Genomic DNA, 18823 nt, shown 5'->3' on the forward strand with positions numbered 1-18823 from the left:
GCTGCCAGCTGCTGCTGGATGTCCTCCCATTCTTCGGCCACCCAAAAGGCTTACTTCCATTCTTCGCTGCCGGCAGGTTCGGCTCCACCGGAAGCCCAACAGGCCTCCTCTGATTCTTTGCCGCTAGCAGGTTGGGCTCTGCCATTGGCCTGATGGGCCACCTCTCATTCTTCACCACTGGAGGGTAAGGGCTCTGCTGCCGGCCCAACAGGCCTTTTCCCATTCTTCATCGGCAGCAGGTTGGGCTCGGCCAGTGGCCATCAGGCCTCCTTCCTTCTTTGCCACCGATGGCCTGCGGGGCTTCTTCTCATTTCTGGCCTCTGGGCATTTTCTCTTTTTTTATCTTCATGGGTACATCAATTTCCTGCGCTGCCGCAAGGCTCCTCTTCTGGCCTGTAGGGGAGGGAGCCCTGCGGGCACATCATCTTTATGTGTCACCGCGGGGCTCTTCTTCCAGCTTGCGAGGGTGGGAACTCCGCAGGCATATTGATAAATCTGTTTGATGGCAAGGTGAGGCAGCTGCCAGAGGAGTGTTTTTGGGGGCATTTGTTGCTGCTCCAAATGTTGCCTCCTGAGGTGGCTGCTTTACCTCGCCTCATAATAGAACTGCCATGATCACCATTGCTCCATGAACCAGCAGACATGCTGGTAGGGACCGGTGGTTAGGAAATACTGCCCTACACAAAGTACTATGAAAACTAATATTTATTTAAACATATAAACTAACATTTTGGCTTCATAACAGGATGTTATTCAAGGTACGAACATGGTCTATGGAGACTGAAATATCGGCATGTCTATTCAATTTTATATTTCAAAAGTACTCTTTTGATGCGGCTGATCTTTATTTACTTTTTAATAAAATCTCTGTTGACCAAATAAAAAAAGCATAGAAAAGATTGGAGCACAATGACAAATTAAAGCAGCATCTGGGAAAATTATTTGCCTTGCCCCCAAAACTGGGAGTATGATCGTGCTTCTTGATAATGGGGTTTACTTATCAAGGTACAACATGAGTTAATGCATGTTAATGTGCATCACACTTTGATAATAGACCTTAGTGCTTCTAACGCAAGATATGATGTTTGGCTTCATTACTGCGATGGGTATGGGATGTGTGAACTCTTTGTGCTATGGCGCAGATGACACAGCCTCGAGGGCGAGCCCCTGAGGCCTCTGCCGGCTGCTGACAAACATGCCCTGTATCGGGACAGTCTGCAGCTTTACCTTTCCCATTACCAGCCACTTCCTCTGCAGGTTGAGCGCTTGGATTCTGGTGGCTGGTAGGACTTAGGCAGGTCCCTAGGGCAAGGGTGGTTATTAGAGCCCAGAGGTACACCAGAAGCATAGTGAACAGCAGGCCTACAGGGAGGGCAGTGAGCAAGGATAGTCTGGTCTAGGCGGCAGGCAATTGTAGTCAGGTTCAGATGGAGCAACAAGCCAAGTGTGGACGTGAACACCCAGGAGACACTGATGATGATGCCAAGGAAGACATGATGGACAGGCTGGACTGGAAGGCAAGGCAAGGTTGGACAAGGAACCACGGAGAAGCAACACATACTGCACAGGATGCAGGAGACCTGTTGCTGAGGCGTCTTCTGCTCATCAGAGGAAGACTTAATATAGAGAGCAGGCGATGATGTCATCAGGATGTGCCGAGGCAACTTTTCCGTCGTGGGGCCCTTTAACCTGCGATGAGTTGGGCGTGCGCTAGCCCAAGAGGAAGAGGGGCCCAGAGCATTGGGACGCAATGGCCTACCGTGCCATGCTTGGCAGTGCTGGGGAGGAGCGCATCATCCCAGCCGCAGGAAAGCGCTAGCTGTGTAAGGGTGAGTCTGGCAACTCACGGGGCCTTCCCTTGAGTGGCGCTTCTTAACAATTACACAAAATCATAACTGAAATGGACATCTTTTCACATGGACTTATTTTTCTAAACAGCAGAATCAATGTTTCTCTTTACTCACCTAAGGGAACAAAAGCCTTGGAGGGTAAACTTGGTTTGGAAGTTCCTATTGAATTAACAGCAAATACACGGACCTCATAGGCTACACCTTCAATCATCTTTTTGGGTTCAAATGTTGTCTCTTTACAGAGGTCAAAGTTCAGTCTCATCCACCTGGAGCTTTGCTTCTTTTTCCTTTCAATGTAATATCCTAACAGATCAAAACAGTAAATCAGAATCTTTAGCACATACAGAATGTGGGGGAAAAAAAGTAGAAAATAGGAAACTGACATTGTTCAGACCGACTCAGCTCTTCTGAATCAGTTTAACAAAGGTTATTTTCTATGTCTGTGATTACAGTGACATTCCTTAGAGAAAAGATCTTTTAATAAGAAGACCAAAAGAAGCAGAGTATTGAAGCCAGTATTAACCAATACACATACAGGCCGATGCAATATGGGCCGGATTTTAAGAATTAGACGCGGGCGTAGATTTGTGCACGCAACCTGGCGCGCACAAATCTACGCCCGATTTTATAACATGCGCGTGCAGACGCGCGCATGTTATAAAATCTGGGGTCGGCACGCACAAGGGGGTGCACACTTGTGCACCTTGCACGTGCCAAGCCCTAGGGGAGCCCCGATGGCTTTCCCCGTTCCCTCCGCCCCCCCCACCTTCCCCTCCCTTCCCCTTTCTAACCCGCCCCCCAGCCCTACCTAAATCCCTCCCCTACCTTTAATTTTTTATTTATGCCTGCCTCTGGGCCCAGTGCCAGCTCGCGATCTCCAGGCCTAGCAGCAGTGGGGAGGCCTCTGGCCATGCCCACTCCCCGCCCATGCCCCGCCCATTTTTTCAAGCCCCGGGACTTACACGTGTCCCATGGCTTGGGCTCGGCACGCGCAGGAGCGGGTTGTAGGGGTTACGCAAGTAACCCTTTTAAAATCCGTCCCTATATGCGCAGGAAAAACGGGAGCTCATGATTTCCTTTCCTAACACGCATCCATCCACCTCTCCCGGGCGCGCGATGCAGTAGGCTAAAATTTTTTTTTTTTAAATGTCTTGATGGCGGTCAGGTTAGGAAAACGGACGCTCAATTTTATGAGCGTCCGTTTTCTTAACCCATACACAGTCACGGGTTAGGACAATGGACGCTTGTAAACTGAGAGTCTGTTTTCCTAACCTGACTGCCGGCAAGACATTTAAAAAAAAAAAAAATGTTTTTTTCATGTTGCTGCTTTCTGTGATTTCTCAGACTTAATATTGCCACAATATTAAGTTGGAGGAACCACGGAAAAGCAATATTTTCTGCTTTACTGTAAACATTTGGGTTCCTCAAGGCTTAACGCCAGCTCCGACATTTATTTTTTACATAAGGGGGTACTAGCTATTAGTCTCATCAACGTGGCATTTACATGTGATGAGCTCTATTAGCTACGCGTTGGATTGGACGCGCGTTTTGGATGTGCTAATCCCTTTATTGCATAAGGGGTTATGGACGCATGTCCAAAACATGCGTCCAACCACGAGTTAACCTGTGCCCTAGACTGAGCGCATGGTATTGCATCGGTCTGATACTGATTTAAAAATATTACAGTGGAAGAGGTTTAACCAATGTTTCAAAGAGCCACACCCATGTCTCTCTCTCTCGAGCTCGCTATATCACATACAAAAATTTGGTATGGGGCCTCACTTAGCAAAAGATTATAGAGAAAAGATTAAATATAGACGGAGTTTAGATTTGAAATGAAGTAACAGATGTTGCATACACAGCCAAGATCAGAGTGAAGTTTTAAACTCATCATTCAGCACCAGGTAACAACTCACAGGATGGCACATTCTGAGCTAACATCTTTCTCAAACTCACTGGGGCCGATGCATTAAATCTGCGCGGAAAATGGGCACTCGGTGCTGAGCGCCCGCTTTCCTAACGCGCGCCCAGTCACTTCTCCTGGGCGTGCAATCGAATATTTAAGTGAAGAGGTCGCGCTAAAAAGGAGGCACTAGGGACAAATGTGTGCCCCTAGTGCCTCTTTGGCAGCGGTCGCCTGGGAGAGGGGGCTGTCAGCAAGTTAGGAGAATGGACGATGCTCAGTTTTATGAGCATCTATTTTCCTAACCTGTGCACAGCCACAGGTTAGGAAAACGGACGCTCTTTAATTGAGCATCAACTTGCCTAACCTGACCACGGCACACTTTTCTTTTTTGTTAAATTTTTTTTTTTTTTAAACATTCTGGTCCTTTTTGTTACTCTGATTTACTGTCACCACAATATTAAGTTGGAGGAACTACAGAAAAGCAGTATTTTCTGCTTTTCTGTACACTTTTTGGGCTGCTCAGAAATTAACGTCTGCTCTGGGCAGGTGTTAATTTATGAGGGTAAAAATGTGCATGTCGGGCGCACATTTTTTTTTTTGAATGGGGGGAGAATAGCCAACAGCCTCATCGACATGCATTTTCACGTGTTGAGCGCTATTAGCTTCGCGGGGCGTTGGTCGCATGCTTTGGATGCGCTAATCCCCTTATAGAATAAGGGGGTGAGGATGAACGTCCAAAACCCGTGTCTAACCACGGGTTAGTGCACTGTATTGCATCGGCCCCATTATTGTTCAAGACATTTATCACAGTAATTTATTCCCCAGCATGCAACACTATGAAATGCTTCGAGGTATTGTTTTACTCGAGTCAGTATAGACATCTCCGTAGTTTGTAAACATGCAGGACAGTAAGTTAATATTGATTAGCAATGCCTTGTTACACTTACACAATTGGTAATCTGAACTGACAAGCTGTGTTCTTCCTTTTTGAATGGGCATAATTCATTTTACAAGTGACTGCATCCAAATAATCAGCTTTGCAAAATGAGCTCCTGACATTCGTCACATGCACATCATGAAAATACAGCACAGGGTAACATCACTGAAACAGAAAAGGCTTTTTTTTTTTTTTTTTACCTAAGATGGGGCACCCGCCGTCATAAACTGGAGGCTCCCACTGCATAACGCACCAGTCTTCTCCCACGTCAGTAACTATAGGTGCTGGAGGGGCATCAGGTATATCTGTTTCAAACAAAAGAAATGATCAACCACGAAGAAAAAAAATCTTTACAGATATAGATCTAGTTATTAAAACTTTAATATAGCTTTAGCGTTTTCAATAAATATTCCATTTCAGATATTATTTTGGTTTCATCTCTCTTCTTGTTTTCTCGGCGTCCCCCGGAAAGTAGCAACCTCACTCGAGTTAACATGGTTGCCTTGAGAGATTGCGTTCATTATCTCAGGAATGTTCATTTTTGCACCACCCCCTTATGATAAAGTAAGCGTTTGGGGAGAGGGGTTTCAAGGGAGGTAAAAGAGGAATTTACAAGGTTGAACATAGAAGAAGGAATCAAGGAAACTAAACTTCTGTGTCCTAGTCTGAGGCCTTCCATTAACTCTCTGTGACTTTGTAAAAGTTATTTTACATCACTTTGATCAACTGAAATGTTATAATAAACTCCTCCCAAAAACATACTCTATGCTCTGATCTCTACTTTGGATGCTAATGATGTCTTGCACCCAGTCATGCACCTCAAAGTTGGAAGATGATGCTCCAAGAACCAGGTTTCTTACATTCTACCTTATAACAAACTTTGGTTATAACAAAGTCAAATCATCCAAAATAAATCTTGTAAAATCACTTTTTCTATATTAAATTCTGTATTGCCTTCTGGCCCTTTGTTATGAACATGTATATTGTTTTATTACTCTTGGGGACTTATCCAAATAAACTCACATTAAAAAAAGGTTTAACATGCAAATTGATAAACGTTTTGTGTGTATATCAAAATGGCACTTAACGTACTATGCAATACATTTGATCAAGAGCACACTAAAAGTTTCCCTCATTAGTGTGGTCTTACTACTAACATGGATGTTAACACAGAACAGTGCAATAGTGCAACGTGCATGCTAGCTCCTGGGAAATCCAGCCTGCTAACATGCTGAGCTGCCCAACTACCTTATAAAGAACGTGTCCCACCACACACACACATACACACACACACAACTGTGGCATCACAGAGCAACCAGGGCTCCCTCCTTTCCCTCTGGGAGCTACTCAAGACCCCCTACCTATCTCTCCATAATGGGCACTTACCATTCTAGAGATATCCTTTCATTAACAGCAAGAGGAACTGCAGAGCCAGCCAATGAAGAAAGGGCTCTCTCCAGAATGATGCCCCCATTCCAGAGGGGGTAGGTGCTAGGTAAGGGGGGGGGGGGGGCGGGGTTCTTGGGTAGCCCCCAGAGAGGTCTCTGTTATTGCCATGGAAGCAGCATGGAGCACCTGGAGAGAGTTCTATGATGCCAGGGTTGGGGGAAGGGTGTTGGCCCATTCGTTGTGGGATTGTTGGGGAAAGAATTTCCCGCTGCTAGCTATCCTTTTCACTTTAGGCTAGGAGCTTTCTTGAGGCAGAGTGCAGGCAACAAAATTTAACACTTGGTCCAAGGCAGGTGTTAAACTCTTAGCATTAACGAGCCCATGGGAAATAGTAGATCAGGAGAAGATACCATACTATTTACCATGCACATTTTAAAGCTTCATTTGCATAGGAGGCTTCTCAATACATTTGGGTGCGATCTAATTTTAGCATGCACATGTACTGGGGGACTGTGCTAAAGTGCATGTTAAGACCTTATAGCATAGCACATTATTTTTAGCATGCACAAAAGGCCCATACTGTGCACATTAAGCTTTACTGCACAGGCCCATAATTAGAAATTAACAAAGAGAAAGGAGTTGCTCTGTATGAACTTTGCTGAGGTGACATTTCAAAACAGGCACTGAACTCTCTTGCCAGGGGCTACTAACAAGTGACTCTTAAAATGGGGTGGGGAAACCTGTAAGTCAGAAGCAGATAAACTGCAACTGTGTGTCTGTCGCTCCATGGTGAGACTGCACCTTGAATACTGTGTGCAAGTCTGGTTGCCGTATTTCAAAAAAGATATAGTTGCACTGGAAAAGTTTCAGAGAAGGACAACCAAAATGATAGAGGGAATGGGATGGCTGCCCTATGAGGAAAGGCTAAACATATTAGGGCTGTTCAGCTTTGAGAAAAGACGGCTGAGGGAGGATATGATAGAGGACTATAAAATAATGAGAGGACTAGAACTGGTAAATGTTAGGGATGTGAATCGTTTTTGAACGATTAAAATTATCGTCCGATAATTTTAAAATCGTTCTAAACCGTTAGAGTACACGATACAATACAAATGCCCACGATTTATCGTCAGGAGCATTTATATTGTATCGTTAAATAGGGCACGGGAATTATTTGGGGGAGGGCGGGAAAACCGGCACACCAACACAACCCCTAAACCCACCCCGACCTTTTAAAACAAATTCCTTACCCTCCCCCACCCTCCCGAACCCCCCCAAAATGTTAAGTTACCTGGTGGTCCAGTGGGGGGGGGGGGGGGGGGGCCAGGCGCGATCTCCCGCTCTCGGGCCATCGGCGCCATTTTGGCTACCACTGATAAAAAGGCGCCGATGGCCCGAAAAAAAAAACCCCACCCCGACCCTTTTCAAATTACCCCTTTGCTTCTCCCACCCTCCCGACCCCCCCCCCCAAAACCTTTTACATGTACCTGGTGGTCTAGCGGGGGGTCAGGGAGCCATCCACTCAATCGTGCCAGTGCCGGTGCTGGAGGTTTCAAAATGGCGCCGATCGCCTTTGCCCTTACCTTGTCACAGGGCGCACGCACACATGTGCATGTGCCCAGCCGTGTAAATCGGATTTCTATCGCATAAGTCAGGGTATTTTAAAATGGGCGTGTGTCCACGCCATGACCGGTTTCACCAGTTTGTCCACCAATTCACCCAATCTACAGTTAGGTCCCCCAAATCCCCTGGTTTAATAGTCTGCACGCCTCCTAGTTACCCCAGACTTGAAACCCCTCCGAAACGGCAGGGTTTTTTGTTGGTTTTTTTTTACTTACACCTCCTCCATAGCAGAAGTAAACTTACGTAGCAGTGAACCTAGGCATGCGCCGGGGTGCGTAACTATTTACACGCACATCTTTTGGCTAGGCCCCAAAATGGCCACGCCCCTTTTTGAAATCAAGTGAGATGTGTGCGCTGCGGGAGATGTGCGCTCATCTGGAAGACTTAAAATTCACTTGGCGCGCACAGGCCCGACTTGTGGGCACATCCCCCTCATTGAGGCCTGCTTGGGGTTTTAAAACGTATCTCTTAGTGCTTATCTCATAGAAAAGCCTTAGGTAATCAGGTATTTGTTGACACTTTTCATTCTACTTACCAACCACTTTTATTTTGAGCTGAGCTGATGCTTGTCCAGCTTCATTCTTTACCATGATGTTGTAGATGCCCGTGTCTTCCCTCTCAGCTATATCAATAATCAGAAGGGCACAGTCGGGGAAAGATTCTGCACGCACGCGGCCACTCATCTCTGAGATCCACTGGGAATTTGAAATGTGAAAATAATTTTAAAGAAGAGCAACTGGTTAAATGGCCACCTTGGTTACATTTATGGTAAGTAGACGAATTCTGTATTTCGTTTTTGGCTGCTTCTTGAAAAAAAAAATACACAGAAAAACAGATGAGAGGCAAGCCAACCCCGCGGGAGTGGAAACAGCAATGTGAATAGTGGGGCGAAAATGAGAAAACAAGAAATGTAAAGGTGAAAACCGAATGGAGTCAATTAAATGAAAAACGAAGAGATAAACATGCTAGATTGCTAAACCATAACTTAAATCAAAGATGATTTTAATCTAGTTATAAAATTAAATAAAATATTGACTGATTGAGTCAGTTCAAAAACAGCTCCAGGAGTCCTTAAGAACATAAGAACATAAGAAAATGCCATACTGGGTCAGACCAAGGGTCCATCAAGCCCAGCATCCTGTTTCCAACAGTGGCCAATCCAGGCCATAAGAACCTGGCAAGTACCCAAAAACTAAGTCCATTCCATGTAACCATTGCTAATGGCAGTGGCTATTCTCTAAGTGAACTTAATAGCAGGTAATGGACTTCTCCTCCAAGAACTTATCCAATCCTTTTTTAAACACAGCTATACTAACTGCACTAACCACATTCGCTGGCAACAAATTCCAGAGTTTAATTGTGCGTTGAGTAAAAAAGAACTTTCTCCGATTAGTTTTAAATGTGCCCCATGCTAACATCATGAAGTGCCCCCTAGTCTTTCTACTATCCGAAAGAGTAAATAACCGATTCACATCTACCCGTTCTAGACCTCTCATGATTTTAAACACCTCTATCATATCCCCCCTCAGTCGTTCTCCAAGCTGAAAAGTCCTAACCTCTTTAGTCTTTCCTCATAGGGGAGCTGTTCCATTCCCCTTATCATTTTGGTAGCCCTTCTCTGAACCTTCTCCATCGCAATTATATCTTTTTTGAGATGCGGCGACCAGAATTGTACACAGTATTCAAGGTGCGATCTCACCATGGAGCGATACAGAGGCATTATGACATTTTCCGTTTTATTCATCATTCCTTTTCTAATAATTCCCAACATTCTGTTTGCTTTTTTGACTGCCGTAGCACACTGCACCAACGATTTCAGTGTGTTACCTACCATGACACCTAGATCTCTCTCTTGGGTTGTAGCACCCAATATGGAACCCAACATCGCGCAACTACAGCATGGGTTACCTTTCCCTATATGCATCACCCTGCACCTATCCACACTAAATTTCATCCGCCATCCGGATGCCCAATTCTCCAGTCACAATATCCTAGACAGTCAGGATTTTGAGTTCCACCCAAAAGATAGCACTGAGACGATAATGCTATCTAGCCTTTATATTATCTGGTGAGGTTTTGACTCTGGAAGTGACTTTCTATTAATGCTCCTTGACATCTCCTTGGCCTTGACATCCTGAATCACAATTTTACTGTAAGCTGCCTAGAACATTGGATAGTCCTTAAATGAATCGCACCAAGAGCATGCTTTAACTTAAGTCAACAGGATAACTCCATGTGATAAGGGAGATAGTGAGCCAATCCTGGTTTTACCCCATGGCAGCTATGAACTTGTTTTTTTTATCTGGATAGCTTCATTTATGGTGCTCCATTCGGCTTCCAGCTCAATTTAAACAGGCTTCTCCTGGGGCTATGGCATCTTGAACTTTCATTTGTAGTTATCTGAGTTTTTCATGTATTTCTAATCCCTCTCCTCTCTCATTTCTAGCCTTGTCACTGCAGTGATAGTCCTCAGTAGAGGATCCTTCAAAAACAAGTACATATGTACGCAGGTATTTGTGCCGGGTAATGACTAGGTGCCTCTGTAACATTGCTAGCCCCAGTCAGGTCTGGAATAGGGATGATGTTAATAAAGTTATTTGTTAATTTCGTGTAAATATCCTCCTGGCCCTCCCAGCTTTCCAAACTGTATTTCGACAATTTGTCTCTGATCCTTGTAAAAAGTTATTACTCTGTTCAATTAGTAGTTTGTTGTTCCTTAGTTCACAGTTACCGTTCCATGTAAAGGCAATGCCTAAAAGTTTTTAAGTTATCTGTAAACCGATACGATGTGCAAACGGTTGTCGGTATATAAAAGATTATAAATAAATAAAATAAATAATGATGTGCTGACACCTGAAAACATGGAAACAACAGCGAACATTGTGGTTTCCTTTTGTGTCATTTCCAATCTGAAACGAGATTTAATTTTAGCGTGTGGAAAAACAAAATAAAACAAAAAATACCCCATAGCAAAATAGAACGCCCCCCCCCCTCCCCAGAAATAAATAGGATAGAAAATGAAATTACTTTTTCCCTATTCGCACCCCCCCTCATCTGGTAATCCAACTTAAGTCTCTCGCATGGCAGCACGCAGTATTTGCCCCTGGGCAATCAGGATGGTCCGGATATGCTTTTCTTCGCTGCACTTCCTCCAGCTGCAATGGGAGTAAAACCACGAGTGGCTCAGCCTATTGCCCCATCACTGTGCATTAAAACACGCTTCTGCGCTTTCATTTTCTTCCCGTACCAAAGAACAGGTCTGCAAAAATTAAAAGAACTGCACGGAGCAAACGCGTCTGAGTTTCGAGAAGCTTAAGCGAAGGTAGCCCATAGGGATGAGTTCAGATAGGGAATAAACGAAAGGAGGCACCTCCTCTAGGCTCCATACCTTTTCACCCTTGCTCCAGATAACCTTCGGAGCTGGCTCTCCAGTAATTGGAACCTCTAGTCGCAGCTTAGTGCCTGCCACCACTGTCACTGTATTGTCAGGATAATTCAGAGCATCCAGGTGGATCCTAGGAGGATCTAAAAGGTAAAAAACATGCTTCTGTCATTACACATCTGTTATAGTAAGGTCTATGTTTTGATTCTAGCCATGATTTAGACTAAAGGATTTTAGATTTTGCTATGAGGCTTATTAGTACATAGCAGGAAGTTCCTAACCTTAGTGGAAAGGGCTTCAACTTCATAGCTTAATTAAACTGAACCTGCCTGATAAAAGTCACTATACAGTTATTTTTACCGTTATGCCGTTAGCTATCGAAGGTACTTTACATTAACCAGTCACAGGTCTCACACTTTCATATTTCGTCAAGCATTTGTTATGCAGTAAATGCCTTAGCACACGACATTTTACTTCCTTGGCCCCATAACAATTTCTTTTCAAAGAGATTTTTCCTAGAGATGCAGAGTATGAGACAAATGTTTTGGACAGATATAGTTCTCACAATGTTATTCTGTATCTGCAAATGAATTACATTTCTTTTGAAAGTGTTTTTGATTTGTCTTACCTAATTGTATCTAATGGATGTGAAAAAAAAACAGGAGGAGGAGATACATTTTTTTCTTATTTTAAATAAATGAAATATATTTTTGGAAAACTGTAGGTGAAATCAGCAAACCTTCATTTTGTTGATCCCCAATTACACACACACCTAGACTGAAGTACAGCCTTGAGCATTAAAGCTAAGCTTTTTGTCACCGTACCTCTATTCACACTGTCAATGCTACAGTATTCTGATGTTATTCACAGGTACAATATTCTATGAAATTGTCCCTCCCATTACCTTCAAAGGGCTGCACTCTATCTAGAGACACAATCCATAAATTGTCAATAGAATAGTTGAAAAACAATACAATAAAAACAAACAGGAATTCAGAGATAGAGGTCGGTATGTGGGAACATCCATCTGTCTACCGGTTAAGGGTTTCATAAAACTTCTGTCTTTGGTCAGATAAAGTTGCTGCTGACCCCACAAATACATGGTTCATGACATAGGGGGCCTTTATTAAGGTGCAGCTGTCGTTTCAGACAGTTGTCATACTACAAGAGGACTTGGATATGTCATCGGTGACTGGAATATTGGAACAATATTCCTGTTCTAGGATGTCCTGGTAGAATCTTGGCAAAAGACTTTGGTCTAATCATTTAGGCGAGCCAGTAAGCTAAACCCATCCAACTCATTCCATGCCCTCTTTTTCCCCATTCATTTTTCAACTTCTCCATGAAAATACTGTGACTCAACAAGCATTTTCCTTTCATGGCTGTTTGTCCGTATAATAATCTGAAGTACTTCTACAGACATGTCTTGGATACAGGAGGAACCCTGGATGTAGGACTGGTTGTACAGTAACTTATTCAGTGTGGGATGAATTTTCAAAGCGTTACATTTATAAACAATAGCTTATATGTGAGTAAGTAGTCTGTATTCATGTAATCGCTACTTTAGGAAAGTGGAAAATACATGCGTATTTTACGTTTCCCACGCACATACACATGTGGAAAAAAAGGAGTGGTCTATTGGCATTCTGGGGCAAGGCCTACAGCTACATGTGTAAATTGCTATTTTAAAAGACATGCGAATACATTTGACAACTTATTTGCATAATTTTACACCTGATAATTATGGGGGGGGGGGCAATTGTAGCAATTTTCAAAAGCCTACTTACTTGGATAAAGTGCATTTCCATGTGTAAAACCCATTTTTAACCATCAAAATGTAAATGCTTTTGAAAATCAGGCCCTATCTTGAGTAATTGATATCAGACTTGTTTATTGTGTACTACTGAATGGGTGGGAGATCTGGGTGAACTGGGGGGGGGGGGGGGGAGGAGAGTTTTAATGACCTGGAGAAGGACTGGGTGAACTGGTGGAGTAATATGGTAAATTGGTGATTTCAATTACGCGCGAATGTTTTAAAATATACTGACTTATGTATGTAAATTGGGTTATATGAGACTGAGTCATACCTTAATTTTGCGTGCAAAATATACATGCATATATTTTAAAACTAGATAGGAAAAGTATACGCATTCAATTCATTGAAATATTCACTTTCAATACATTGCACGTATTCACTATGGCCTCGATTTTCTAAGGTCACAGACCTTAGAAAATCCGGCGGTAACGGGGGAGCGGCGAAGCGGGGGGGGGGGGGGGGGGGGGGGGGGGCCTGTGAAAGCCGGCAGCCATCGCACCACTTTTCGCGTGCGATTGCTTTTGAAAATGACCCCCTATGTTTGTTGCAGGATAGAGATACAAGTATTTTATAATACGCACAGGGTTATAAAATACTATTGTAGATCTCCACGCTGCCATATATGCACATATATGCTGCCAGGTGGAATTGTTTGAAAGTTATTCTCTATATTTGTCACATGATGAGACTGATATACTAAAAAATTTTTCAAAATTTAATTAGTGTCTATGGGAAAAACACTAAGCACATCTGGTCCTAAGGGCCTATTCACAAAAGAGTGATAAGGCCAGTTGTTGCCCATTCAAATTATCATCTGATCCACTCAAAAATATTTCCCCATAGACACAGAATAGGAAAAACGCTTTAAAGACAGGTCCAGAATGGAGAAAACCCTTTAATAAATCCGACCCTAAAGACTCTTCTTTTTAACCCAAATATAGGCTTATTTATTTTACTTTCCAGCTTAAGGACTAGAAATGCATTCAAATTTGAAATTACTGCAAATGTAAATATGCCACAAACCTCACTAAAAATCAAGGTAGCTGCCCTGGTTAAAACCTCACATTTGCAGTCCAATTTTATTATCAGACAGAGGCTGGAGTTAAAGTCCCCAAAGGACTTTTTTTTCTATGGAAAAAGTAAGGACTTTGGGACCTATTTACTACAGGTTTGCTCCCATTCTGTGTCTATGGGAAAAATGTTCAGTAAATTACCCCCTTTGTAAGCAAACTCCAGTCCTTTTCAGTGTTTCAAGTGATTAAAAAAAATATTTTGTTTGATTTATATATTTCATATATTTAATACAGTTTTAATTATTTTATTCTTTAAAAACCTGAAGGGCCTCAATATGTTATAAAATCTGGAAATTTTCAAAAGCCATCGACGAGGGTAAATCCTGTGGTCCATTCAATGACATTTATTTGTAGCAATTTTTCTGCTTCTCATAGAGAAAATCAAAAGTACATTTCCATGCATGACATGGGATAAAATCAGGACCTGGCTGATCCCCCTCGACATACGGCTATACGATGCCCCTATTAAGAGCTAATTCTTAATGAATAAGGTGAAAACTCCAGAGTTTCTTTTTTAAGCAGTATCTTACCATTTTTGATATTCCGTGATTGTATTTGATATTTAACAATGTCTAGTGAATAAACCCCTAGATGAACTTATTAGAATTTTTCTGTCCATACTTAATTTGTGGATGCTTTCATAATTGCCATAACTACTTACTCCCAGCTCCCATGGGACTATGCTTCTCGTACTGAGAGGGCAGTTATTCATAAAAGCCATTAATGTACTTTAGTATAATGATTTTAAATATTATTAAATGTCACATGAAAATGAATGTGTAGTGTCCAGTGCCATTGTATTGTTTTGTAATCCAGGACATGTCTTGGTCTAGCACAGCTCAGCAGCTCTATGGCATACTGCACTTCTGCTGTCAGGCACAATAGTCTTTTCTATTGCACTATACACATATCGTCAATTTCATGTTTTATACACATGACAGGCAAAACAGCAGATTATACTTTCACCTTTCACTTAACCTGCACTGCCAAATTTCTGACATTCTCACCACCTCACCAAGCATCAGACCTGGAATGAGCCATCTGAGGTGCTTACCTATGATGTGGACTTTGCCAGGTATATTAACCGAATAGAGGTCTGGCACAAACATATAGTCTCCATCATCCTCTACAAGAGAGTTGTCTATAATTAACCTGTGGATTCTGTAAACAGATTAAAAAAAACGCCATTCTGATACCATATATTTGTAAAAGGAATGGAACTTTTCAGGTCAGTGTAAGACAAGAATATGTTCATCCTCCTATCATATATACATATACATACACACTAGTGGGTCGATTTTAAATTTTACGTGCGCGGGGTACATTTGTGCGCGCTACCCGGCACACACAAATGTACACCCGATTTTATAACATGCGTGCGCTACTGCGCGCATGTTATAAAATCTGGGGTCGGCGCGCGCAAGGGGGTGCACACTTGTGCACCTTGCGTGCGCCGAGCCCAAGGGGAGCCCCGATGGCTTTCCCCGTTCCTTCCAAGGCCGCTCCGAAATCGGAGCGGCCTTGGAGGGAACTTTTCTACCGCTCTCCCCACCTTCCCCTCCCTTCCCCTATCTAACCCACCCCCCAGCCCTAACTAAATCCCCCCCTACCTTTGTTGCAGAAGTTACGCCTGCCCGAGGTGTAACCCAGCGCGAACAAATCTACGCTCGATTTTATAACATGCGCGCACTGCCACGTGCATGTTATAAAATCCAGGGTCGGCACACGCAAAGGGGTGCACAGATGTGCACCTTGCAAACGCCGAGCCAGAGGGGAGCCCTGATGGCTTTCCCCGTTCCCTTCAAGGCCGCTCCGAAATCAGAGCAGCCTTTAAGGGAACTTTTTTCCGGTTCCCCCCCCCCCGGCTTCCCCTCCCTTCCCCTATCTAACCCACCCCCCATCCCTAACTAAACCCCCGCCTACCTTTGTCGAAAAAGTTAGCCTGCCCAAGGTAGGCATAACTTGCGCGCGCCGGCTGGCTGCCGGCGCGCCATTCCCCAGCCCAGGGACTGCTTCGGAGGCCTCAGCCATGCCCCTGAAACGCCCCTGGGCCGGCACCATGCCCACGTCCCCACCCCCGGAATGCCCCTGAATGCCATGCCGCCCCCAACACGCCCCCCAAGCAAAGCCCCGGGACTTACACGCATCCCGGGGCTTTGCGCGCACCAGCGGCCTATGCAACATAGGCGCACCGGCGCACAGGGCTTTTAAAATTTACTCCATAGTGCTTTTATTCTAGAAAGATAGGTGCCGATACTCTGATTCAGGACCCTCATATGTGTGTGTGTAGGGGGGGGGGTAATTGGAATAACTGCCTAGGGCCCTACCCATTGCAACTGTCTATAGAGCTCAGTCACAGCGCAACCTCCTCCTTCCCGTCCTCCCTTCCTGCTGGTGCTTTTTCTCCTTCTTTCCCCTCTCTCCTCCTCTGATGTTTTTCTGGCTCATGCTCTCCTCCCCGCCCTAACACACACACATTGCTGCCTTCCTCTCTCCCCCCTCTCCACCTCCCAAGCTACTTTTTTTTTTTCTCTTTCCATTCTCCTCAGCCCCCACCCTGCTGTATCTCTCTCTCTTCTCATGTCACCTCCCCGAGCATGGTTTTAGTGCATGGCAAAATGATTTAGCACATGCTAAAATGCAAACAAGAAAAAAACAATAGCAAAAGAAAACATAAAGCAAAAAAAAAAAAAAAGGTTTTTCGCATGGTTCTCCTGCTAAGAGCTTTTTTCCAAGTGCTCCTCATGCACTCTGATGCATGTCTCGAGGCACCTACCTCCCTTTATGATATAACTTTACACGGTCACTAGGTTGCACAGGTTGCCCATTTTTGTACCATTTTCCTGATACATTCTCGGATATCTCACACTTCAGATTTATTTCTTTTCCAAGGTTCACTGTCATGTTCGTCAACGGCTGCAGTATCTTCAGTGGCCTCACTTAAAAAAAAAACCAAAAAAGCACCATAACAAACAAATCAAGGACTCAATTGTGGAATTCACTGAGCTCCTCTATACACATGTATATTAGATGGCTGGAATAATTCCTTGGGATTGTCTAATACTGCTGCACTGGTGATGTTAAGTCGTGATTTCGGACATCATCAAAGGAGCTGTGCATTGTTTCTTCTTCGGAAATGTACACTGGCAGACTGTGGTGTAAATTGTGGCCCATGCAGAACCTCCAGTGCACGGAGACCCAAAGAACGAGGCGGCCCCCACTTGCAGCCGCTTCTGGATCTCCCGAGGTGGGCCCCCCACCCCCTACTCTACGGACACGTTCCAAAATTGTTGCTTGGGGGCCCTTAATTTAACTTCTGCCACGGCTGACAGTATATTCTTAATGATTATAAACTGCGCTTCTGAAAATAAATCTTAAAGTATTCACTGAGATATAGGAAGATGCCAAAAAATAAATAAATAAACACATTTTTTCTGGCTTCAAAAGGGTAGATATTCAAAAGCCATTTAGATGGATAACTGAAAAGTTGTCTGTCTAAATGGCTTAGCCGCGATATTCACTGACTTATCCGGCTAATTTCTAACCAGATTATTCTTTATCTGGCTATGTCAGGGGCGTTACTGGAGCGGGTGGTAGGCATTCTGGGAAGGAGTGGAGTTAACCAGCTAATCCTGGTCGCACTGCAGGTAGGAGTAAAGTTAGCCAGATATCCCTATCCAGCTAACGTTTAGTGTAAATCTGTTTATTCAGGAATGAGCATGATATAATCAACTCCTGGCGTCCACTTGGTTCTGATGTGCACTGGATCAACAGTAGGAAACCATAAGGTAAATTTTGCAATTTTCACTCCAATAGAAACCCCCCCCATCCACCCTCAACCTCCCATAATCTATTGCAGAGTCTCATGGGTGCTCATCTCAGTTTACCTATCCGGCTAACTTTTAAGCTAGCCAGGTATATTCAGCTGCGCCACTGAATATCCTAGTTAAGTTAGCTGGATAGATGTATCTGGCTGACTTATCTAGCCACTCCGTGGCTGAATATGGACCCTAAAGTACTTAGAAATAAATTGCGCAAGGTGAGAACATAACCACGTTGCGAAACATCTAATATATAGCACATATAATACTCGACTATCTAATATTGAGGGAAAAATGCTATCATAAACCTTGCGCTTGGGGGTTTTTTCAGGGGCTGGCAACCCCTGGCACGTACAAAGACCTTCCTCCCAGCAGGCTCTGTAAGGCAGGCACCATGGTGGGTGGCTGGAGGAGGTAGGATTTTACCTGAGGAGTTCTCCCTCCCTTCACTGGAGGCAGAGGTCAGCATGCCATCTTCTTTTTTGAGAGATGCTGCATATTTATTGATACTTTACCAAAAATCATTGTTGCCCCCTGGTTTATGTTATCTTTTGTTCTCTTGATGGTCATGTTTTCTCATATTACATAATTTTCCATCTGTTTTCTCATGTTCATGATTTTCACAGGAATTTACCAGAGTAAATATGCTGCTACCTGAGTAAATCCCAGCAGGTGAGAACTGCCCTGCTTTCAGCAGGTAATTCCCTACATGGGCACAGTCAGAACATGGAGGCAAAAGCAGTGAGGCTAGGATGAGGAAGGGAATGTACATGTATGGATTTCATTTTCAAATCCCCTGCGCAAGTCTTCCCATTTGGACTTTGCACCTATGGCCCGACGTTCCAAAGGGAAACTCTGTGGAGGTAGTTAGGGTCCAGTCGGGAGCTACCATTAAGCTCAGAGGGGTGGGCTTTTTAAAAAAACAAAAACAAAAAACTGACAAGGAGGCAGAAACTTGCTTCAAAAGAAAACTAAAAATAAACAAAATTTCATTCATTTTCCTTTGATTTGAAAATGAAATGAAAT

The 18823-nt window shown here is 43.7% G+C and overlaps 1 protein-coding gene across 7 annotated transcripts in view; it reads right to left on the minus strand.

Annotated features, from left to right (window-relative positions):
* MYBPC1 (myosin binding protein C, slow type) overlaps positions 1–18823 on the minus strand; it is a 244050-nt gene that overhangs the window by 73625 nt on the left and 151602 nt on the right. For all 7 annotated transcript variants that reach the window (XR_003856413.1, XR_003856412.1, XR_003856411.1 and 4 more), the window contains 6 exons: positions 16753–16915; positions 15031–15137; positions 11094–11230; positions 8241–8400; positions 4894–4998; positions 1965–2153 (listed from right to left, as the gene is read on the minus strand). Coding sequence is in view for 2 of the 7 variants with exons in the window: in XM_029599714.1 (XP_029455574.1) it covers positions 1965–2153; positions 4894–4998; positions 8241–8400; positions 11094–11230; positions 15031–15137; positions 16753–16915 (861 nt within the window). In the remaining 5 variants the exon portion in view is untranslated. The remainder of the gene's footprint in view (positions 1–1964; positions 2154–4893; positions 4999–8240; positions 8401–11093; positions 11231–15030; positions 15138–16752; positions 16916–18823) is intronic.

Source organism: Rhinatrema bivittatum, chromosome 4 (assembly GCF_901001135.1).
Source record: "Rhinatrema bivittatum chromosome 4, aRhiBiv1.1, whole genome shotgun sequence".
NCBI lineage: Eukaryota > Metazoa > Chordata > Amphibia > Gymnophiona > Rhinatrematidae > Rhinatrema > Rhinatrema bivittatum.